This window comes from Parasteatoda tepidariorum, chromosome 4 (assembly GCF_043381705.1).
Source record: "Parasteatoda tepidariorum isolate YZ-2023 chromosome 4, CAS_Ptep_4.0, whole genome shotgun sequence".
NCBI lineage: Eukaryota > Metazoa > Arthropoda > Arachnida > Araneae > Theridiidae > Parasteatoda > Parasteatoda tepidariorum.
This window is the reverse complement of record NC_092207.1, coordinates 12,597,685-12,623,748: the sequence shown is the minus strand read 5'-3', so window position 1 is coordinate 12,623,748 and position 26,064 is coordinate 12,597,685. Positions and strand designations below refer to the sequence as shown.

The 26,064-nt window shown below is 28.1% G+C and overlaps 2 protein-coding genes across 2 annotated transcripts in view; both read right to left on the bottom strand.

Moving 5' to 3' along the window:
- LOC107441926 (uncharacterized) overlaps positions 1 to 671 on the bottom strand; it is a 17,561-nt gene extending 16,890 nt beyond the window's left edge. Inside the window, exon 1 of the mRNA XM_043048307.2 lies at positions 292 to 671. Within this exon, the coding sequence (XP_042904241.2) occupies positions 292 to 559 (268 nt within the window). The 5' untranslated portion in view covers positions 560 to 671. The remainder of the gene's footprint in view (positions 1 to 291) is intronic.
- Positions 1 to 26,064, bottom strand: part of LOC107441924 (GATA zinc finger domain-containing protein 14) — a 214,804-nt gene that overhangs the window by 54,314 nt on the left and 134,426 nt on the right. The window lies entirely within an intron of this gene.

Sequence of the window (26,064 nt, the reverse complement as noted above, 5' to 3'; positions counted from 1 at the left end):
TTATATATCATATATGATATATTATATATGTTTATTATATATTATATATTATATAGTATATATTATATAGTATATATTATATAGTATATATTATATTTATGAATTGTTTAATTTAATCAGAGTGACCTGAATAACAACAATTATAATTATGGGATTATGAAATCAAAAAATTTTAACTCTTGATTACATGAAGGCAGATTTATGATGATGATAACAGATATATATAATTGTCAAACATAAAAAGAAACGAAGCAGTGAAGTTTTACGTAACATATTTCGACAACTGCTTACCTTTAACGAAGAGTTCTATAATATGCGAGAAGGGATCTTTCTTCAAACGTAAAAGAGTAAAATACGTCTTCTTTATTCTACTGACACACAGTACTGAACAAGCCCATATTAACAACATGAGAAATCCCATTTCAATGAGATAGCTAGGGATCTGTTTATTAAACAAAGAGACGCACGTCTCCGTATAGAAGAAGGACGCCATTTTTATAGCGAAAAGAAGCAGGGATGGAGAGGGTGACAAATACGGATGCAGGGTCCGTTCATCCATCCATTCAAACGTTCGTGATCTCAGGCATCGATCGTATTTTTTGCGAATGAACGAGCTTAAACGCTGTTATTAATAGTACAATGTTCGAAAAATGTATATAGTATAGCTAACCTTGTACATTTAACAACACAACATTAATAAAAATAAAGCGTAAATAGATGTGCTTGTGAGAGAGATAAAAGTATTTATTAATTTATTAACGCAACATTTATAAAAATAAAGTGTAAATAGTTGTGCTTGAGAGAGAGAGAGAGAGAGTCATAAAAATATTTATTACCGTAACATTTATAAAAATTAAGCGTAGATAGTTATGCTTAAAAGAAATAGAAATTCGTACATTTAATAACACAACATTAATAAAAATTAAGTGTAAATAGTTGTGCTTGAGAGAGAGAGAGAGTCATAGAAATATTTACTAACGCAACATTTATAAAAATAAAGTGTAAATAGTTGTGCTTGAGAGAGAGAGAGAGTCATAAAAATATTTTCTAACGCAACATGTATAAAAATAAAGTGTAAATAGTATTGAGTGAAAGAGAGAGAGAGAGAGTGAGAGAGAGAGAGACATAAAAATATTTTCTAACGCAACATGTATAAAAATAAAGTGTAAATAGTATTGAGTGAAAGAGAGAGAGAGAGAGAGAGAGAGAGAGAGAGAAATAAAGTGTAAACAGTTATGCTCAAAAGAAATAGAAATTCGTACATTTAATAACACAACATTAATAAAAATAAAGTGTAAATAGTTGTTCTTGAGAGAGAGAGAGAGTCATAAAAATATTTATTACCGTAACATTTATAAAAATTAAGCGTAAATAGTTATGCTGAAAAGAAATAGAAATTCGTACATTTAATAGCACAACATTAATAAAAATTAAGTGTAAATAGTTGTGCTTGAGAGAGAGTCATAGAAATATTTATTAACGCAACATTTATAAAAACAAAGTGTAAATAGTTGTGAATAGAAAATCATAAATAGAAATAGAAATAGAAATTCATAAAAAAGAAATAGAAATAGAAATTCATAAAAAAATATTAATTACGCGTTTAACAGAAAGTTACCGAATTACACAAGTAATTGGTTTCTTCGTTTTAAACCAAGTTGCATTTGAAAATTTATTCGACACCATTTTTACTCGAATAAAATAGTTTTCAAAAAATCTAATAAATCCATGAATAAATGAGAGAATCAAAAACATTATTTGTGCTTTTTACGTTGTTTTTACTTCTATCATATGTGGATTTCATGCTAAAGTCAAATTTATTAAACTTATTATAATTATGTGCAAATTCTTAGGCGTAATCATTTTTACAGCTTTGAAAAAGTCTTCTAGGCAAGAAACTTTAAAAAAGACAACAAAAAAAAAAGGTAGCTGAAAAAAATGTAGCGAGTCTGGAAGAGGTTATAATTATAAATACAATGCCCATTTACAAGATTTTATATAATTTACGCTACTTATTTTTTCCATAACTGAAAAAAAAAATTTTTAATTTTAAGTGTCAGTTTAAAAACATTGAAATATAGATGTTTAAGAGTAATATGTTGGATATTGTATGATTCTTCGTTTAAAAAAAATCGCTTTATTCTAAAATTATTAAGTTACATGGTTTTCTTTAGATAAAGATGATTTACAATTAGCATCCTGATGTTTCTATACATTCTGAAACTTATTTTCACGTTCTTCAATGTTGTTTAATATGTTCTTCAATGACGTTCAGCTACGATTATCAACAAATATCAACAAATATCCTTAAACAGAGTTTGTAAGGTCCTTAGGATTCTGAAATGGTGGTAGCAAAACTCAGAAGATAAAATGTATTTTATTGCGTTTACATTTGCTCTAATGTTCAATTTCATGAAATCTAAACATTGGGTTTCAAAATTTTAATTTTAAAGTGTTGATGATAACTTCACAATTACAAAATTAAAGATACGGTTTTCTTACTTTTTTAAGAACCGCATGAAAAAATTAAAATACAGATGTTTACTTCCACGAGCATAAAATTCTTCTCAAGATAATGATCAAGACCTAAATGTAACACAGCAATTGATGGTAAAAACTTCATTGGCTTCGAAAAAACATGAAGATGAAAATAAAAGTGAACATGTTCCAAGTGCTCAAAAATAGGAGCCCATTACATTTATCTGCATCATCGCAAACGGGAATGACTTCAGGCTTGAATTCTAAAGCTCAAATGAAGTTTTTAGCTTTTTGCTTAAGTTTATTGGGTTTATTCATTTAGTAGCATATTAAATGAATTTATAAATTTAAAAAATTTCTTAACGTGGAATTAAAATAAGTTTTACGTAAGATAATGACATAGGCTAATGGCATATATAATGGCTTGAAAACATAATAATTAGTCTTAACTTTCTTAAAAAATCAATGCAGCACAATTTTTCTTTTTTTTAATAGCTAGACTTCAAAACATTTTTTTAAGCATGCCAAAAAATTTCGTTTAAAATTGAGATTGCAGAAGTCGAACGCGACAATGGAATGTGCTCTAGCTCAAGGAATCAAAGTTAAATAGTTACAAGGACAATTATTTCAAACAAGTCTTGGTCCTACATGAAATTGTTTGAAAATATGTTTTTTATTTATCTATTCCAAAATGTGATTCAGATATCAACACAGTAGTGAAATAAACTTAAATAAATAATAATAGTTATATTGTTTCTCCTTTTAACTTTCAAGCTATAAATAGTTTGTTCAAACATTTTTCTTTTCGGGTATTAATGAAATTATTAAGAAGGTTCTTTGAAGCAAAATAGCATTCTTATCCCCTTTCGACGAAAAGCAGCAAAAAAAATTTTTTTCATAATTTCTTTAAAAAGGGTGTTAATCATCTTGCTTCTTACAGTTATAATTAAGGCCCGGATTTTGATGACATTTGCATTTTTTTGCATTTTTTGCATTTTTGGACATTTTTTGTCTTTTAGAGCATTTTTTTAGATTTATAGGGCATTTTTCCTTAAATTTTGGGGCGTATTTTGCATTTTAATGCATTTTTTAAAGTTTTTTGTTAATTTTTTCCAATTTTTACTATTTTTTATCAATTTTCATTATTACACTGCCTTCCAAACAATGAAGAAAATCTATAGAATATTAACAGGTGAAGCAAAATCTTTTCAAATTGAAGAAGAATTGTAAGTAAGTGAGACCGTCTTTTTCAAGTACGCACCTATAACATCAGTAGACGTTGAAAGAAGCTTCTGCAGGAATGAAAATTTACTTTCAGACAAGAGACGCTCGTTTACATTTCAAATTATCAAAAAACATTTAATAATCCAATGCAATTCTGATATTTAGTAATATTATGTTACTAATATTTTGGTTTTATATCCATCGAAGTTTCTATACAAAAGAAAAATATTTTGGTGTCAATATATTTTCCTTTTTTTGTTATTTTAGGATATAAAACATATTTTTCAAACTTTAATGAACGTAGAACAAGTATTGCATTGCTTTATATTTTTTAAATGACTCATAATAATTTTAAAGACCAAAATATTTTTTTGATTCAATATTTTTACTTTATTTAAGGCATTTTTAAGGGCATTTTTGGCCCTTTTTAAGGGCATTTTCTGCACTTTTTAAGGTCATTAGTTGAGATTTTTTAGGTCATCAAAATCTGGGCTCTAGTTATAATATTCAAAAAAACCTTGTAAAAGAGTCTTTTCTTTTTAATGTGAAGTAAGATCATTAAAAAGTTTTCAGTAATTGAAAATTGAAGAAAAAGAAAATTTTGAATAAAAGTCTTGGATAAATTATATATTTTATGAAATACAAAGGTTAAACTTAGATACAAGCAAAATTATGCAAAATTTTTGGCAAGCATTTAGTAGAAATTAAGTTTGGTATGATAAATTTCGCAACAGGGCTCAAGACAAAATCCTACCTAAAAATATTAGCACTAAATTGGCGTTTGCATGCATTTTTTTTTAAAAGCAGCAAAAAGCACGTAAGATGTTGCAAAACATGTTTGTATATTTCGCAGAAATATCGTCAATTAGCATCATCTTTTATCCCTGATTTGAATAAACAATTAAACATAGCCGAAATATAATTATGAACGATTAAAAAGCTAGTTGTTAAAAATGGGCAGTAAAATAGACAGAGAAAATGCGCTCCCGCAAAAATTGCAGGATGCGCTAATTTTGCCACTGAAAATACTTATTATAACTATAAAATAACTTGTAATTCAAAAATGTCTAATTAAATACTGTTTTAATTAATATTAGTTATTAAAATAATACAATATTAATAAAACGAAATATTGTCAGTAGATAGCAGCACTATCGTTTAACTCTTTTTTATGAATCAATAAAATTGTTTCAGGAGGCAGAGCATAAGGAAATTTTAAATTCGCTACTAAGCTGTCGCCATCTACTATCAAAACATAACAAAAAAACTCACCTTTACAAAAACAAAATATTTTATTAAAAAAATACTGCTTACTAGAGAAGGTTTCCATATGAATCCTTATTAGAAGTTCTTGTCCTCTTTAAAAAAAATTTATTAGTTTGAGACGGTAAGAATTTTTCTAAGGATAATAGAATGATGCCTAGAGAAAGTTTCGATATGAATCCTTATTAAAAGTTCTTGTCCTCTTTAATATTTTTTTATTAGTTTGAGACGGTAAGAATTTTTCTAATGATAATAGAATGACGCCTAGAGAAAGTTTCTATGTGAATCCTTATTAAAAGTTCTTATCCTCTGTAATATTTTTTTTTGAATTCCTATTAAAAGTTGGTGTCCTCCTCAATATTTTTTATTAGTTCATGACCGTGAAAATTTTTTCCAATAATGTTTAGCATGACACGTTTGACCAAATAAGAATCAATACTTAAAAAAAAATTCTACATCAGTCGTTTGTAGAAGTTGGCGTAAAACTTTAAATTATATGTTAAAACTATACAAATTTGGCGTAGTAATTGAAACAAAAAAGAAATAGATAGGAAAACTGAGACATTTTAATTTATGTCCCAAACTATAAATTTATTATCTCAATCTCTGACAATACATGACGCCATCATTCTTTCAAAAGTACCCATGTATTAGTAATTAAAAGTGTCACAATTGTTTGTTTTTTTTAAAAAATCAATCGAACTTTACCGATATCCCTTGGCTATTGATACAATGTCAGGTTGTGAAATGATTAGCCTTGTACGTGATTCGACCAGACTAATGAATTCCTTATTTTAATTAGCTCAGACATTAATTTGAATACGGAGTTTAACTGGATGGTGCAATATGTAGAATTAGGCTCGTTAACTATATTATTCTAAATGTTCAAATAATAATTTTTGATTTGAAGAATTTGAATCTAATTTTGTAGACAAAAATGTCATATATAAAAAAACTTGATGACGAGGAAAAATGAAGCTTAGTGGACCTGAAGTTGCTGTAGACCCATCATTAAAAATTAACTTATTCTTAATTATTTAAAATTATTACGGATACATGTTTACTGTATTTGCAAGTTAAAAGCTTTCATTTTTTACATCCATTGAGTAAACAAAACACTTGCTTCATGAAAAAGTCTATATGAAATACATTGTAAATCAGCGATTAAAAATTATATTATTTATTATTGTTTCAGCTTATTACTTATCTGAAATACACTGTAGATCCATCTTTAAGAATGTATTTATTTATATTTAAGCTTCAACGTATTTTTATTTTATTTTTACTGCAAGTACAACTTAAAAGCTTTGATTATTTACAATTATTTTTTAAACAAAACTCGAGTTTACAAAAAAAATGGACTTTAGATACACTGCAGACCACACTTTATTAATTAAATTATTTATTATTATTTCAACTTCAATTTTTTACTGAAATCTAATCACTGTATAATATTATTACTTCATAATGTACATTTCGTTTTGTATTAAAAATCATTTTAAACAAGAAAGACTTGCCTTGTTTAAAATCATTTGGGTAACAAAACATTAGATTGCGGGAAAAGTGGAACAATATAAATCTGAAATGCAGGATTGACTAATTTTAAAAAAAAAATTTAATAATCAATTAAATTAAATTAATTATTTATTGATAAATAATTAAAAACAAATAAAGAAATAATAATTATTTAATTTTAAAATTTATATTTAATTAATTATTTATTAATTAAAGTAATTTTTAAATGGTAAACTTTTACTGCATTTTCAGCAGAAAAGCTTTCGTGCTTTATATTTAATTAATTATTTATTAATTAAAGTAATTTTAAAATGTCAAATTTTTACTGCATTTTCAGCTTAAAAGTTTTCGTTATTTATATTTATTTAGTAGGCAAAACATAATATTTTTTCAACTGGGACACGGATTGTGGAAAAAGTGGGCGTGAAAACTTGAAATATTCTACAAACTAATCTTTAAAAAAGTATGTTTTATAATTGTGTCTTCTACCATTTCTTATTGACATATTTTTACTTCATTTACAACTTAAAAGTTTCCATTGTTTAAAATCGATGTTTTATTTAGTGAACAAAAAATTTGATCGAAAATGGGGTTCGTTTAAAATTCATATTAAAATAGGGCGGATTTGACTTGAAATACGTTGTAGAACAACTCTTAATTGTAGACCAACCTTTGTTTTTTTATTTAAAATTGTTTCGACTTCAACTTTTTAATTGAATATTTTTACTTTATTTGCAGTAGGCAGCGTCAGAAGGTTAATAAGTTTAATACCACCTTTCAAAATTCCCTAATCTCATTTTCTGTAACAGAATTATTTGTAAATAAAAAAATAAATAAAAATAAAGCAACCCCTTGCAAGACAAGAGGTCACGGAAGTTAAGGCTCCACAATTTCATGACCAACAGTATGTGATGGTGGTGGCAATGTGGCAATGCGTTACAACCGCCATTACTTCACAAACTTGGTGAAGTTCAAGCTTCAACCCGGGACAGAACCCTGAGCCATCCCAACTTTTCGTACTCTTATTTAAACAAAATTTTAAAAAAAACAACTGCAAAAAAGAAATTTAAGCTTGGTTGTTTTCAGAATAACAGTAAATTTGAAAATAGCTCTATTTTAGAAAATGCTGATTATAATATGCATTTTTTTAAAATCATTATGCTAATTTTTCAGTTTTCTGAATCTTACACTGTTCGAATTTTCATTCTAAATCTATGGTAAAAAAACTGGCAGCAGTTCGTTCATCTGATTGACCATTAAGTTTACGGTAAAGAACATTTTTTTACCTTTACGATTTTGAAACCGTTTACAACTAGTATGGTTATAAAACCATGAATGTAAAAATAAATAAACTGTTATTTAACCACTTTTTCCGAGAAATTTCTAACAGTGTTTAAAAAAGATTTGTAATAAAATGGTGAGTTTTGGAGGAAACCTAAAATTATCCAGAATCACTGTTATTCGAAAAGAAAAAAGCACACTTTAAGCTTTTCACGCTTACCCTAATTGGAGCAAACTTTTGTATCAAATAACATGATTTTTAAAAACTTGGATCATGAAATTTCAAAATATGCTAGCAGTTTCGACAAAACATTTTCCGGCTCATTTGCATGAATGAAGTCTGTTTTCTATATAAAGATAAAATAGTAGAGAGTTAAAGTATTCCGTAAAGACTGCCCTTAATATTATATTTTTTTCCAAACTCCTTATTAATAAAGTTAAAATTTGAAAGGATGCAAATGAAGATTTTATCCAGTTAAAGACAAAATATACTATCAAAATTGAGAGGCTGAGAAAGACATCAGTGTTTAAATCAAAACCTGTTTGACTGCCGAAAAAATCAGAAAGTAGTTTCTAAATTGTTTCCATGCAATTTACCTGTTTTTGAGGTTTTTTAATTCCGCTTTCTCTACTACTTTTTTTTTATCAGATTGGGGTTTTATTTCCTCTGATGGATTGGTGAATTATTTGGAACCTTTATTTATTTGTTTATTTATTTACTTGTTTAACTTAGAAGATTTATTGATTTCACACATATCTTATTGCAGATCAACTGAACCAGGTGAAATCAAAAAGTTAGATTTTTTAAGTAAATATTACGTATTGCGTTTTTGACACTTTTGAAACATATAATTAAACAAAGCACGTAATTATTGTTCTTAAAATGATGACTATTCTTCAAAAAGTTTTGATCATTTAGGTGAAACATTATGAAGAGTCAAGTGTTAGCAGATATCTTAATATATACTTCACATTCATCAAAAATAATTAAACGAGTTTAAAACAATATTATTTAACTTATTAATTCATTTTTGACACGTTTCTTCCATTTAGCTGCATTAAAAGTAAATAAAAATAAATCCGTTTCACAAATTATCGCACTAATTTTAACTTATTATTGAACTATAAAACAGTTTTCAAAACCGCTTTATTAAATAAAATTTTAAAAAAACCAAAGTTATTTTTATTAGCAATAATTGATATTTCAGATAAAATTTTCACTTTTTATTTTTATTAAAAGTAATTTGATATTTAATAAATTAATTTAATACTTAAAAGTTATTCTATATCTTAAAAATTGCCACAAATATTCTAATCTGAGTTTACCAGGACGGAAAAGTTAAAATATTTTAAGTATAATTGCCTAATTTTTAGAGCCTTTTTTAAAAGTGATCCATTTTTAAAAACAGGACAATAATTTGAAAAAATAATGGTTAAAACTTTCATTATTTTCATTATGCTGAAAGTATTTCAAAAACTAAAAAAGAGAATATTTATATATTTTTAAATAAAGTTTTTATAATTTTCGGCAAATATTCAAAAGATCTTTATTTTAACTTCTTCTATCTATCTTCTTTTCATGCATCCTAACCAATATATAGTTCAAAATGGCAAACGCTGGAACCTGAAAAAAATAATAGATGTTAGATAATAATTGACTTTATTAGTTTAGAATAAAAATAATACTATTAGCCGTTATAAAATTAATGATAAACTTTAGATTAAAAATAATAAATAAAAAAAAAAACAAGAAAGCATGCATATGAATCTAGGCCAAAATATAAAATGAAAAATGCTATAAGCCCACGACTTCCTCATTTTAGTCTATATGTTGATAAAGAAAATTGAAAATCATAAGAGATAAAAACCGTGTTTGACATTAACCCGTGCATTGTAAAAAATCGAAGTACCCGCACCTTGAGTGCACCATCCGAAAAATCCATTTTTATCGTAAAATATTATACCGTAAATTTTACACTCATATTTATTTAATTAGAGTTTAGTGATTTTACGGTAATTATGACTGTAAAAATTGCGATATGTCAGATTATTTGCTCCGTAACATGTTCCGGTAAAAATGGATTTTACGATAAGAAGTACCGCTTTTTAATCTGGAATATTTTATAGTGTAGTCATAAAGACTGATATGGGACACTTTCGTAAATAAAGTAAGAACTGATGGTTAAAATGGAAAGTATAATAAATTGGTGTTAGTTTAAAATCCTTTTATCCAAGTTAGCCTTAAACTGGAGTTATCGCTACAATGAGTAAATAAATAAATCATCTAGAAAAAAAAATTAAAAAAAACCATTTGGTAAGAACTAGTTATACAGTTATATAGAAATAAGATAAATAAATAAATTGAGTTATTGTTGAGTTTTATTGATTGATAAATGTAGTTGGGGTATAGTTGTTACCTTATTATTGCTTTCTTTTTTTTTCTTCTTTTTTTTTTACTATTTCTATATTACCAAATGCTTTTTTTAAAAAAAAAATTTAAAAAAAGCAATAACAACGCAATTATATTTTGAAAACGTAATTTAAAGCACTAAAGCAGAAATCGGGCAGAACTGCGACGGATGTCGCAAAATAAAGTTCTTGAAAAATAATTTATGTTTTGAGTTCACTTCCGTACACTTGCGTTATATGCTTTAAATAACTTTTGTTTCGTTATGTAGACATTTATACTTAAATTGATAATTACTAATTAAGGTTCATCATTTTTCGTGAAAGTTATTCAATTATTTTATTTTATTTATTAAATTATTATTCTGTTTATCAGTACATGTTTAATTTTAAAAAAAAATCATTCAAGCAAAAAACATTACATCAGTTGTAAAGTAAACGAGTCACAAAGAAAATAGTAAATTTTTAAAAGATTTTATTTAATTATTTCTCCTTTCTTTATTTCTTTTTGCTTCTCAAATTGATAGAAAAAGCATTTTAAACCATTTGGTTGATAATAAAGAAAATATTACGAAAAATGTAACTATTATTAAGCTTGAATACAGAGGAAATTTAATTAAGTATTTCCAATTTAATTGCAGCGTTTTGTACAATATAACGCTGGTTTTTTAAAAGATGTAAACATAGTGTGCAGAAAGATATTTGACAGATTGGAAAAATATCGAGTAATTGATAGTGGTTTAGGATAATTCACAATTTTTTTTTCTTGTAAGAATTTTAAAAATTTGACTTGGATATTAGATAACTTATGTAATTTAATTACGTAATCACCAATCCATCCCAATAAACCAGAATTAAATAAAATATTAAATAAATTTATTTTGAATCATTCCTTCATTTTATTTATTTATTATTTATGTATTTATAAATTATTTTTTTAATATACTTTGTTTATTTATTAATTAATTTTTAATTTTCTTTATTTATTAATTATTTTTCTTATAAATATTTTAATTAATTAATTTATTTTTAATTTTCTTTATTTATTAATTATTTTTAATACACTTTGTCTATTTATTAATTAATTTTTAATTTATTTATTAATTAATTTTTAATATTCTTTATTTATTAATTATTTTACGTAAAAATATTTTAATTAATTAATTTATTTATTTATTTATTATTTTTTAATATACTTTGTTTATTTATTAATTAATTTTTAATTTTCTTTATTTATTAAATACTTTATTTATAAATATTTTAGTTAATTTATTTATTTATTTATTATTTATTAATTATTTTTATATACTTTGTTTATTTATTAAATAATTTTTAATTTTCTTTATTTATCAATTATTTTACTTATAAACATTTTAATTAATTCATTTATTTATTTATTAAATTAATTTCAATTAATGTAATTTTCGAATTCATCAACGTAAAAACAGAGTGCTCACCAAGTTCAGTCTAGTTAGCCCCAGTAGAGTTTCAATAATGTTGTTTCAAACACCCCACAATCTGAGAATGGCTAACCTGTGCATTAAAATGCATATTCAAATCAAATGAAATCGATATATCTTCCTCAATTAATCGATATTAACGTTAATCACTATCGAAACTGTCTCTCCTTCAGAAGATGGGAGTTCAAAATGGGTCAGTCAAACCACAGGTAAGGAAACTCGTCGGTCAGCTTAAGGTCGAGGTTATATTTTCGAAGCACTATTGGCGATGCCTGATGCCCGAGGCTACTGTGACGACTTTGTAGGATGAATATTTTATTTCTTCATATCCATTGATCGAAAAAAGAAAGTGTTGAAATAATTAAGAAGTCTCGTTTCACTTTTTTAATAAGCATTAAATGATGCGGGACAAAATTGGTTTCATAACCATATATAGGTCGCCATTTTGCACTTTATGGAGATAAAAAAGATTATTATTTTTTATATGTATACATTTTTTAATAATTTTATTTATGTATCGATGGAAATTCTCAATTTCTTCATTAACAAGAAACTATGTGTGAAATTAGAGAATTTATTAACGAATGTGTAAGATAAATGGGCTGAATGTATGATAAGATATTTATTTGTGTGAAATTAGAGAATTTATTAACGAATGTGTAAGATAAATGGCTGAATGTATGATAAGATATTTATTTGTGTGAAATTAGAGAATTTATTAACGAATGTGTAAGATAAATGGTTGAATGTATGATAAGATATTTATTTCACTGATAATATATAAGATTGATAAACAATACTAAGTTGAAGAAATAAATACTCATTTTTCAAATTGTTTTTAGAACTTTACTTTCTAAAACAATAATACATTTTTAGAAAAATAAACGGTATCCTAGCCTTTGAAATAATAATAACTTTGTCCTAGCCTTTGAAATAATTTTAAATATTTTTTAATTGTTTCAGAAACAATAAAAAATACATACAGGAAAGTGAACATCTCTGTGTTTTAGACAGTTAATAACTACATTTCTGAAAGATAAGTGGTCTGGTGATATTTGTGAAACATCTCTGTAATGTTTCAGAAATATTAACTAAAGATTTTCATATTGTCTGTAGTAAAACTAACTTTTATACGTTATAAGCATAAAATAAATACGTTTCTGGAACATTTTGAAAAGTTCTTAGAATTTCAAAATATTTCAAAAGATTCGTAATGTTTCTTTAATTTGTATTGCATAATCTTGTCTCAAATTGTACTGATAATAGTTTTATGTACATGAAAATTATTCAGATCTTGTACACATTATAAAGTGTTTGAAAACCAGTTAAGTTTGAAAACTAGTTAAACAGTTAATAAAAATAACAATAGCATTCAAAATTTCTTTTTGGAAAAAAAATATTCTTTTTCTCATTTGAAACTTTATAAATTTTTATCATATTTTTCATCTTTTATATGCTTAAATTTCAAGCCTTTAACATTTTTGCATCAAATTGTCTGGAGTTTTTTTATTTTACTGAAATATGAAATAAATTAAATTTTTAAGCTGAAAGATAAAATTCAATGTCTTTAACCACGATAGTAGCAAACTTCATTTCATACCCAATTAAAACTAACATTTAATTTAAAACCAATAGACAACTATTAGAGATATTTGACGATATAAAATACAAAATTAACCATTCTATCTAAATAGTTCATAAACTTTTCAATTTGTGACCCTGGACTATTGGAATACGAAACGTTCATTAACGTTTAGATGGCAGAACCGAAGAGCTATTTAACATAGAAGTATAGCATTTCCCATCTCTCACAATAGATGGCACCATTAGATAAACTAATTACGCCTCATTCTATTGTTCACTTGACAAACCTGAACTCAACCGCAACCTAACTCCAATGTCCATAACTTAAAGAAAATCCTAACTTAATCTAATTATTATGTCCAGCTAAATTTCATTTTTATGGTTTTGGAACCATGCTAGCATACCTGCCAACTCTTCCGGATTTTCCGGAAGATTTTATTTTCATATTTAAAGTGGTAGTAAATATATACTATTTTTTCTTTTATAAACTTAATTATTAAATGATTTTGATCACCACTATTCTTACAAAAATGAAGCACATATATTAATATGCGTTACTATCATGGTTGTCAACTTAAGTTTTTTCAAATGCAACGCATTTGTTTGCTTAAAATTGAAGTTTTAATTCCATTTTAATACCACTGGGAAAAATGATAATGGAAGGGATTAAAAGTTGGCAGGTATGTGCTAGTTGTAAAATTTTACAAAACCGTATCATTTTGTATCCACAGTTTTTTAAATACACCAGTTGCCAAATAGAATTTATTATAACCAAATAGAATTTATCGTAAATAAAAACGTTTGCCGCTTTACTAGAAAGTGTGATCAATTTTCAAATATAATATATAAAATTTTCAATAATTTCTGACCACTACTAATAGGATTTATCTTTATTTTTACACCAGGATTTTTAACTCTATTTGACAAAAAACAACTTACATTCATAAAACTGAAAAAAAATTTGCAAACTACGTTTGATAAAATGAACTAAAAAAGTTATTTCCTTTTTACCACGATATTTATTAAACTTCTATCATCACTAAAAACTCCCCATTTCCCGGTTAAGGAAAGTTAAGTACCCTACGTTTTTCAAGTTACTTAAAATAGAATTGTTTTTCTCCTTTTTTATCCACTTGAAAAAATTACCTTTTTTTATTTTATTACCCATACTTGAAATCGTAGAATAAAACATAAGTATATAAGAAAAGTAAAGAAAAATATGCATACAGTAGATACATAGATAAAGTAAAATTAATATACATACAGTTTCATCATAAACAAAATTAAATTCGTTTGGAAAAAAAATTAGTTTATTAAACCGTAGGTAATATCATTATAAAAATAGTTAAATTTAGTTTAATTCATAATCAAATTATACATCATGGCTTAAGTGAAATACATCGAAGAGCCATTACATTATGACCACCCTGCTAATAACCTTTAGCCCTCAAAACTGCTAGCACCCGTCGTGGCATTGATTCCACAAGGTGCTGATAAGTAGTCTGAGGTATCTGGTACCAAGCGCTCACCAACTGGTCCTGCAATTCCCTCAAATTGCGAGGGGGTAGCGTGGCAGCATGAATTTGGTTTTCCAAGTAGGACCACAAATGTTCTATTGGATTAAGGTCAGGTGAATTTGGTGGCCAAGACATGACTTGAAAGTCACTGGAATGTTCCTCGAGGATTCGACCCTTATGACATGGTGCATTATCCTGTTGGTAAATACCATCCCCAGCGGGAAAAACTGTTACCATGAATGGGTGAACCTGGTCTGCAACTATGCTCAAGTAGCTTACAGACGTCAGGGATTGTTCTATGAGGATTATGGGTCCTAATGTGCCCCATGGAAACATTGTTCCTGGTCGAGAAACCATGAAAACCTGGGCGAACCCATTGTTATAGATGGAGGGTGGTCATAAAGTAATGGTTCTTCGGTGTATATAGTAAAGCTAATCAAAATCTATAGTAACGCGTAATCAAAATACACAGTAACACTTAATCAAAATATATAGAAACACTTAATCAAAATACATAGGAATGCTTAATTTAAAATATATAGAAGCGCTTATTCAAAATACATAGGAGCACTTAATCAAAATAATATAATATAAATATAATAGAAACTTATAATCATGGTACAAGATAATTTTTAGATAAGTAAGATAATTTTTAAATCAATAAAATGTGTTGATGCCTTTGCCTTGTTTGTCCATTCGTGAGAAAATGATGGAAGAAAGAATAATTAAAAGTTGAGGAACATTTCTTATTGCAAAAGTTTCGAGAACAATGATTTTTAAGGAATTCAAGGGTGCAGATAATGAAGTGGGTTGATCAGTCTGAGAGAAAAAGAATGAAGAAATAGACTACTTTTCAATCAAAGGTCAATTTATTTACGAATAATCAAGGTTCTATCTATAACAATTACTGGTTCATGAACTCTTTTTTTTTTTTTCTTAATTCATCGAAGGAAAAAAAATCGAAGATATCACTTTTTATTTTGCATAATAATTTCTGACGCATTTTTAGAAAATATTTATATTAGAATAAAACTAAGTATAAACAGAGCACCTTCGAACACATTTTTTTCAAAATTCATATTTTTCATATTTAAAATTTATTTGGTGAAATTTACACAGCACAATGAAAGTACATCCTTAGCCTATAAGCCCACAGCGTGAAGTCTTTTGGATAAATATTTTAAAATTGCTTTTTTGTACTTCTGGGTAGAGTACTTTGTTTTAATTTAAAACCGGCTTTGAACAGCCGGTGCCAGTTTGAGTTCACAACAATCAATGTTCAACTCCGTAGCCTTGTAATTTTGAACCCATTCTAGAAGACAAGGGAACTCCAGGCTAAAGCATTGGAACATATTAATTTTCGTGGAGAACTTATTAATGAAACTAAACCGCGTTTGCGTTGCAAACAGAAAATCACGAAAACTTCCCACTGTAACCCCGATGGCAAAGGGATTCTAACCAATTATCGGTCTACTACTGATAATATTTTGCGTGAGCATTGCAGTTGGTGTGACCAGAGAGTAGGAATCATATCAATTGCCATCGCTGGGATTCGAACCTTGGTCATCTGATCTTGGCTAGTCCTTTATTCTTTGAGCCATCTGGGATCAGGTTTAATATCTTTGAACCCATCTGGGGGCACCTTTGTAGAAATGAATAAATCTGTACAAAATGAATTTTTTTTTAAATTTATACAGTGAAATGCATATGGTATGGTTCAAACAAACAAAAAATAGTTAAATTATAAAAAATAACACGATTAAAGTTATTTACGATATAAAATATCCAAATTTACAACAATTCAAGTTAAATTTAAACCATTTAATTCTAGCAGCTTTACTTGCCCCCTTTTGTAATTGACTTAAATAGTTTTCTTACAATTTCTTCATATTACCCCTCACTGACATGTAATCATAAATTTTTGTAAAATCAAGATAAAATAATAAAATCGTCAAAATTATTTAAACCATCCCATGAAAATAAGACGAAAAGCTTTCTCGCATGCTTTATAAATAATATCGAAATACTTTCGTATGTTGAAATGAAAGCAGATTTCAGAAATGTAATTTTATTATTATTTTTTATCCACTTATTATAACATATAAAATGTTAGTTTTATGTCTCTGACAGACAATACATTTATTTCAAAATCAATAAAAATTTTAATAGCTAACTCAATTATCGTTTCCTTAAGCAATTGTTCATAATTTCTCAAACTCTCAGTACCTCGCATTTCTTAAAAACGGGTCTCCCCAATTATTTAAATATCAAATCAGGACATCTTGTGCGTTCTGTTTTATGAACGGTTAATAGCTATTACATTATTATTATTTAGTTCATACAACTTTCTTTACAACTAATTAAATACATTATCCTGATTACAAAGTTATAACAATAAAGGAGAGAAAAAAGAGATGATTTCATATTTTCCTTTTCTTTGAAAGAGGTCTAAAATAATTAAGAGGTAGATGAATTCTCAATTAAGATATTAATAAATTGTAGGTATCGCATATGCGAAAACATATCGTAGTTTACTTGTTAAATTCGAAGTTCCGTTTGACCCCTTTATTTTTTTGTTTCAAAAAGTTGCTAACTACTCGCAGACAAATGTATTCCGTTAAGTTCAAGTGTAACTAGCTCTATCATATGATCTGATTTGAAAAAAGAAAGAAGAAACATTAAAACGCCCACAATAAGTATGTCAGCTATTAACTTTTTTGTTAATCATAGGTAATAACCTCTTGAAATTGATGTTAACATTCTAGTTTGATTTAGTATTAAAACAATTTATAGTTTCACTCACCAACTGATCACAGAAAAATTGCAGCAAAAGCTCATGAAGCATTAAGTTTTATCATCGATTTGGGCAATTAAAATGTACCATATAATGGGAAACGTTTTAGTTACTGTAAATAAAGGTTTTATGGCCTATCCAGTCGAGTAAATGAGACAATTTTTAAAGCTCAGTGCGGAAGTAACTAAAAAACAAAACGTAAAACGTTGCAGAAAGGATTTATCTGTCGTAGGGAACTTAACACGATACAAAACACATAAAATTTTATATTAGATATTGGTAAATGATTTGGTTCAGTTTTTCTGGTATAAAATGTCTCGAGATTACTTAATTCAAAAGAACGACACACCTAAACACAATGCATTAAAAAATCAGTAACTTCTAATCAAAAACAAGTATTATTTTGAATGCTAAAGCAATAAAAAAGCGATATATAATTAAATAAGTAATCCGAAGAAACTGAATCATTTAAGATATCATTTTATTAAAAACGTCATTCACTTAAAAAGAGATGCAGATTGAAAAGAACAGTTGAAATAACAGTCACCACCTCTCCCTACCGCGTGGAAATGAATTTTACCCTGATTTGCCCCTTTCGGCCACTGTAGTTTTTCGTGTTCTATTTTTTATTTTTTTCTCTCTCTCTGCTACTGTGGTTTTTTTAGTTTTGTTTCTCACTTTCATCTTTATTATTTTTCGCTGGCAACTTTACACTTTATTTCAAATCACTTTTGTTTCTTCTCATTCATATCTGGGGGGCCTCCCTGGCCGAGCGGTATCGCCGGTCCAAACGCTCTGTTAAGCGTGGAGGTAGCGGGTTCGAATCCCGCCGTAACCCTGGATGTATTCTTTGTGATGTCTTTCTCTGAATTGTTCTATCTGTATTTTCAACTTGACAATGACTTATAAGCCTATATTGAGCATACAAGTCAGTAAATATATGTAATTTCAATAAAATCAATCATATCTGGCAAGTCTTGAAAATGGACGTCTATTTTCAAGCTCTTGAAACATGTCGACTGTTACTTCCAATTTGTATATTTTTGAAGAGAATGAAGTTTTTAATCAAGTAATATTTAATGCTATAAGTTGACATCTTGAAAAATGTTTTACTTAAAATACATATTGTGCCATAAATTTATAATACAATTCCTTATAGTATGCTATAAATTATTTATAGTATTATAGATTCGAATGTAATATATGACATAAATTTTTGAATTATTAAAATTTTGCGTTCATGTCTTCTCGAAAACTAGTCGATGTTACTAACTAGAAACAATTGTTCAAGGTAATGCTTAAAAGTGTTCAGGTAATGTTCAAGATGTAGTCGAAAATAGAATTTGAACATTAGCTTTCATAACAGCCATATTTATAAAATATTTTTATTAGCTAATACAAAAATGTAAACCGATTTTCATGTTTCCTAAGAAGCACTAACTCTTAAAAATATTTATAGCTTATGCGCATTATTTTTTACTAGAATTACACTACTGTGTTGAAAACTTAAGTCACTCCAAAAATTTGCTAATTGGAAATATTAGTCGACATGTTCCAAGCGCTCAAAAACAGGCGCCACCGAATCTACTGAGTTTAGCAAGAGTTGAATCAAATATAGAAGGGTTAAATCCACTGTTAACAGCAAGCGAGCGGACGAAGTTAAGCTCGGAGTTTAGCAAAAAACTTTCACAGCAATGGTTTCACGTAAAAAACGAAAATATTAAATCAGAAAGTTTCTGAAATCAGGGTGGTTGGAATTCCGAGTGATTTCGGGGCAAGAAGACTACAAAATGTTTTCGATAAACACAGGCAGAAAAATGATTAGGGTATTTAGTTACAAGAACATCTAAAAAAGGAAAGTAAAATTAATTCCCGCGTCAACAGTAAAATTGAATTTTGGAGTCAACCGAATTGACAACAGACAGTAACTCTTGAAAATCATAGCACTGTCTATTGGCTGTCTGACTCTATTTGTGAACAAATATACTTCATCATAAGGAAGGGAACGATATGCAAATTTCAAAAATTTAATTCTTTCCTACTTTTATATTGCAAGAAATACGTTTTAGGTATGGTTTTTTTCATTGTGTTAATTAATGCTTAAAATATATTTTTTATTGACTCAAAAATTAGAATTCTAATTGACTTAGTTAAGAAATTGCAATACTGTTAAATGTTTTGTGCTTGACTTACGGGGCAATTTTCTGAGTTGTTCAATTTATAGACATATTTATCACGTAAACAAAAAACGAATTTCTTAATTTTCTGAAAAAAATGTTTTGGTTTTGCTTGAAAAGTTCTCGAGATACGGAGAAATACGCAAAACGTAAAATTAACATTAAGGGGCTCAAACTTTAGGTCTCTCTCTTGACCACACTATGGTAACCATATTTCGTAGATTGCGGCTACCTCCTATATTCTGGAGGTCAGAAATATAAATCCGTCGAAAAAAGTATGTTAATTCAGAGAAGGTGCGTTTTTGTGTATGATTTCGTAATTTAAAATATCGTTTACATTAATTAATTAGCATTTTGAGGTCAGCCCCTCAAAGCATTTAAATTGATTCCTAAAACGTGAAGATCCGATCATTAGATCAGAAGTTATTCAGGGTGGTCTGCTTATTTTTTACGCAGTGTACTACAAGAAATAAAAGTTATACAATTAACACACCGAAAACGAGAAAAAAAACCTTTTACGAGGAAAAAATATTTTTTATAACGTGAAACAGTTTCTATTAAAAACTATTTCTTAAAAACGAAAAAAAATACTGATAAACCATAATTCCCGATAAGAGCATCAATAATTAAAAGTTAGAAGAATGAATTATAGTTAACAATTCAGACATTCAAAGTTAATAAGTAACATTATATTGTTTGGTTAAAGTATTAACAGTTAATATGTAAATCAGTTAAAAATTAGAAAATAGCAATTAAAAATTAAACTATTTCTTAAAAACGAAAAAAAATACTGATAAACCATAATTCCCGATAAGAGCATCAATAATTAAAAGTTAAAAGAATGAATTATAGTTAACAATTCAAACATTCAAAGTTAATAAGTAACATTATATTGTTTGGTTAAAGTATTAACAGTTAATATGCAAATCAGTTAAAAATTAGAAAATAGCAATTAAAAACTAAACTATTTCTTAAAAACGAAAAAAAATACTGATAAACCATAATTCCCGATAAGAGCATCAATAATTGAAAGTTAAAAGAATAAATTATAGTTAACAATTCAAACATTCAAAGTTAATAAGTAGCATTATATTGTTTGGTTAAAGTATTAACAGTTAATATGTAAATCAGTTAAAAATTAGAAAATAGCAATTAAAAATTAACAAGTTAATGAGGTTAAGACGTCAGACTATAATTAATTAATAGGCAGCATTGTATTATGGCATTAAAATAATAATTGTTAAGAATAATGAATTAATAAATTTAGGAAAGTGGGTGAAACTATAATTTTCAAAACCCATTTATTTGAAAGAAAATACAATTTTTAAAATTTTGATTTCGGTTATGGGAGAACAATCCAGTGAAGCAAGAAACTTTAAATTACTTCTTTTACAAGCTTTAAACTTCAAATGCAAATTTAAAGAGTCAAGGTAAATCGAAAAACCTACAAATAATGCAATATTATTAAGACAGAAATGAAAATCGTGACACGATACGACCCACAAATGCCCTTTTGATTTAACCTCTCAATGCCGATGGGAAGGTGTGAGAATCCTAAGTTGAGAAAATGTAATTGCCTTTAAGTAAATTCTGATTTTAAAGCCGTTTTTCTTACATATGTAAATTATCATCTGAAGGTAGAGTATTTCTGTAATTAGCTTATTTAAAATCTCTTTTTTTTATTTCTTATAAACAAATTCGAATGTTCGAAGTCTGGTAGAGGGTGTAAACGTAAATTGGAAAATGTGGCTTCAATGAGCTGAAATAAGGAAGGCGGTAGAATGTTTCAGGCACTTAATAAAAATTTTGTAATTTGCATATATTTCTGAGACTCAGAAATTACTTACAAGAGTTACACAATTTTTAGTGCATTTATAAAAAAAACTCGTTTAGTTAAGGAAAACTTTATGCAAAAAAATTTTTTTTAATTAATTAATTGTCGTATCTTGTTATTAGCGGTTTTAATAATTATACAAATTTTTGAACTACAAATTGTTAACATTTCACTACCTTTTAAATGCAATAGCCACAAAATCAAAACTTAAAGAAATAGATCGAATAGATGATTGCAAAAATTAACCTAAAGTCTTATTTTTAAATTATTTTCAGAGAAATTTTTGACCGATCTCTTTCAAATTTTACATTTTTCATTCTTTTGCGGTCCCGCAATGACTACGTACGTAAATTGATCGCAAATTGGTACACAATTGAAACGTAATTTGTACGTAATTGAAACGTAAATTGATCGTTGAGACATGGTTCCCAGCAGATCACAGAAGTCAAGCATCACTGGCTGCGGTCAGTGTACGGGTGGGTGACCACTTGGATCAGTCTGCATAAGGACCGAAGGTGTGCGGCATTGGTCCTCGTTAAACTGTTCTACTGTAAAGTGCTTGACTTCGCGCGCAGGTCGTTGGGCTTGGGTTTTTTGACCACCGGCAAGTTTCGAATCTAGGACCTCCAGGATCATAGTAGGATACCCTAACCATCAATATTGTACACTCTCTGTCCAAGTCAATTTGGGAAGCTTCATATAGTTTCCCCTGCAATGATACACCATGACATACATTCTATACGCTGAAATGTTTTTAAGAAATAGCGAAATAAGCAAAAAGTGCAATTTAAATTACCGATCTCCTGACAAAGTTATTGGTTCCAAATTTTCCAAATTTCAACCCTTTTTTCCATCGAAATGGAACGCATGATGTGTCATTGTATCGGTCACTACATAAAGCTTCGTAATTTTCCCTGAACTGGGAATGAGGGGAGGTAGCGGGTTCAAATCCCGCTGTTATCCTGGATGCACCTTCGTGCTGTCTTCTCTGTATTGTGCTATCTGTTCTTCTATTTGACAAAAGTTAATAAGCCTAAATTGAGCACACAAACCTGCAAATGTGTATGTAATTCAAATAAACCAATAAGTAAACCTGAACTGGGGGTGTGTTGTTGTTGTTGTTGTTGTTAATTTACGTCGCACTAGAGCTGCGCAATAGGCTATTGGCGACGGTCTGAGGAACATTCCGGAGGATGATCCGAAGACATGCCATCACAATTTTGATCCTCTGCGGAGGGGATGGCACCCCCGCTTCGGTAGCCCGACGACCTGCACGCGAAGTCAAGCACTTTACGGTAGCGCAGTTTAACGAGGACAGATACCGCACACCCTCGGTCCCTACGCAGACTGATCCAAGAGTTCACCCACCCGCACACTGACCGTAGCCAGTGATGCTTGACTTCGGTGATCTGCTGGGAACCGTGTCTTAACGATCAGTCCACTGCGGGACGAACTGGGGGTGTGCAATAATGGTGGTTAGAGCAACCTACTACTAACTCGGTGGTCCTTGGTAACTAATATTGTGTTTAACATAAGTCATTGTTTTTATTGTTTTATTGGTACAACAAACATTTTCAGACTTGTGTGCTCAATTAAGGCTTATAAACCTTTGTCAAGTAGAAGGATAGATAGCAAAACACAGCGAAGAACATCACGGTGGGATTCGAAGCATAAGTAAACTAATATTGCTTTCGTGGAATTATTTGCTTTGAATGAATTAACAATAAAGAGCTCATTTTATGTTACATAGGTGATATTACCTTCGCCTCTCTTAGGAAAATTATAATTTCACTTTAGTTTTAACAATAAGAAACACTAAAGGTCTGGTTTCTTAAGACAAGCTCCTTATCTGGACGTCAGCGGAAAGTTGGCGTAGAGCTGACTCCAAAAAAATACTTTCTTGTTAGCTCTGCGTGATCAGTCGGTCAAACGCAGACATTATCTCTCATTGCGCATGCGTTAATAACGTAAACAAATATTTATTTTGAATTTGTATTGATTTTGTTATTGTCGACCAGTGTTTTAGAGAACAAATAATGACTTTGTCCAAGAAAAAACACATTATAGCTGAGCTAAATGAAGAGTGCTATGTTTAATGAAGAAGCTATGTTTAATGTCAAAATCAAAATCTTGGCTGATTTCAATGTGCTGTTGGATGTTGTCCGCCATTGCTTCTGTGGTTAACGTCACGTTGTAATCCAACTGCAGTTGAGTTGGACGGCAATTGTAGTTCAAGATGAGCGTTCGATGACGTATACTATCAAACTCACAAATGGACCAATCAGAGGTTAGCGCTGATTTCCAGCTGACGGCGTCCTGTCTTAAGAAACCAGGCCTTTAGTGCGTGGATCTGATGTATATTACAAAAAATTCACGAGATAAATTTGATACTGAACTAAGAATAACCAATATATATTTTATATTTTGCTTCCCAATACAAATTTTATATGAGCGAGACATTTCAATATTTATGTTTTCGGAGGGTTGGACGAAATTATAGTTTAGCAAATGTTTTGGGTGATTTTACATGGCAAAACTGTTAGCAGGATTTGAAAATCGTGTTAGAAGCTTTTAGAAGTAGCAATGTCCTTTTTACCCATGCATAGTTTGCATCGAACGAAATGTGCGACCGAAGATAAAAGTTTTTTTTTCCTTTTTTAATACCTCTATAATTAAAAAAGCATTCTTAAATGTGTATTGTAATCGTATAGAATGATTTCAAAATTGCTAGTATGAAAGCTACGAAGTGGTAATTAACTTCCTTTCCTCATTTTTGTCTAACTGAATTTTGCATGGGTAAAAATGACACCATTTCTCATAAGGTTCAAACATTACCTTTCAAATTGCATCAATACTTCCGATGTGTAAAATTTTTCAAAACGCTTAATGCTAAAAGAAAGATTTTTAGGGAGTTGCATGGGTAAAAATGACACAATTTCTAAAAAGGTTCAAGCATTATACTTCAAATTGCATCAATATTTCTGCTATATAGAATTTTTCAAAACACTTGCTGCTAAAAGAAAGATTTTTAGAGAATTAGTATAGAGGTGTTTCAATTTTTTTGTCCAACCCGCGTTTCACCGGTTGGTTTTTGTTAACCCGTGTTTCACCAATGTCTACAATAAAAACGCTTGCCAAAGATTTTAAAATGTCACACTGAGAAAAAAAGTATGGTCAAGACTACCCGAATAAGGTAAAATAAACTATGCTTCTGATACTATGTGAATACCAAAAAGCTCAGTAATTTTTGCCAATATACTTTAGAAATGATTTTGGTAAAAATTAACTATTAAATATGGTTTTATTACATGTGGTAAAATTTGGTAATTTTATCATGATTTCTGAGAGCATGGCATAAAAAACATTTATTTGGTTAAATTTATTTTTTAGTTTTGTATGTTTTACTAAATGTGAAGTAATAAGAACTTTAAATTTAAAAACAAGAATTTACTATAAACCAGCACAAAATTCACAATTATGTTTTAATTAAGTTTTTAAAAAAATGTAGAATCTTCCCTGATTTTTGTAATTTTTAACTCCTAAGTTTGAAAAATCCTATCTCGACTTTTGCGTAAAGTTTAAAACTTCCTGAAAAAAAGAAGAAGAGTAACTTATTTTTTACGAAAAAAAATCAGAAAGCAACTTTAAACGTACGCTTATAAACATTTGAAACTATAGTTCAAATATATTGTAATAACACGTAAGAAATTTCATACTTTTGAATTATTTCTATGCGTAAAACTGTTAGAACTTTGATAAATTTCGGAGCACTTAAAGTCATCCCTTTATTCACACCTTTCAGAAACAAAAATAGAAAAAATTTAAAACTATTCACGGCAGTAAATAAATAAAAATACAACGAAAATAAATTTATAGAAATAATTATAAATTATTTAGTAAATCAAAATGAAAGTACACACTTAAATTGACTTTTAAGAAATAGAAACTCCATTTATTATTTTTTATGTTCTTTTGTGTTACTTTTAGGTTATTTTAAGGTAAGTAAATCAAAAATAATTCTATTTAATAAATTTGAAAATGCATCATCCAAAGTTTGGCCACGTTTTTCATTACTATAAAATATGAAGCAGAACACTAAGAGGTAATATTATGCTAAATTCAGTTCATTCATTTTCATTTCATTAAAAAAGAAACATTTATTTTTTCAAACATGGTATTGCTTTTTTTTCTAGGCTTTTTTATTCTTTTGCTGTTTCTCGTTATTGATTTTTCAAAAGAAAAAAAAAGCGAGTATTTCGGAAAACTCACGAATTGTGTAAATTTTTCCGTTAATGGATAAAATACCGGCATTTTAAAGAATTCCTAGTCATTGTATTAAATTCCTAGATATTCAATAGAATGAAAAAGGCTTTTTAGGACAAATTATTATGTACTTTCCGCAATCAATATGTAGAATGACTGAAAGCATTTAAATAGTCATTCAATAGAATTCTTAAGCAGCATGTAGAAGACTACTCATTTCGTATTCTTCTGAATTTATGCATTCTATAAAATGTTCCTTTAAATACAT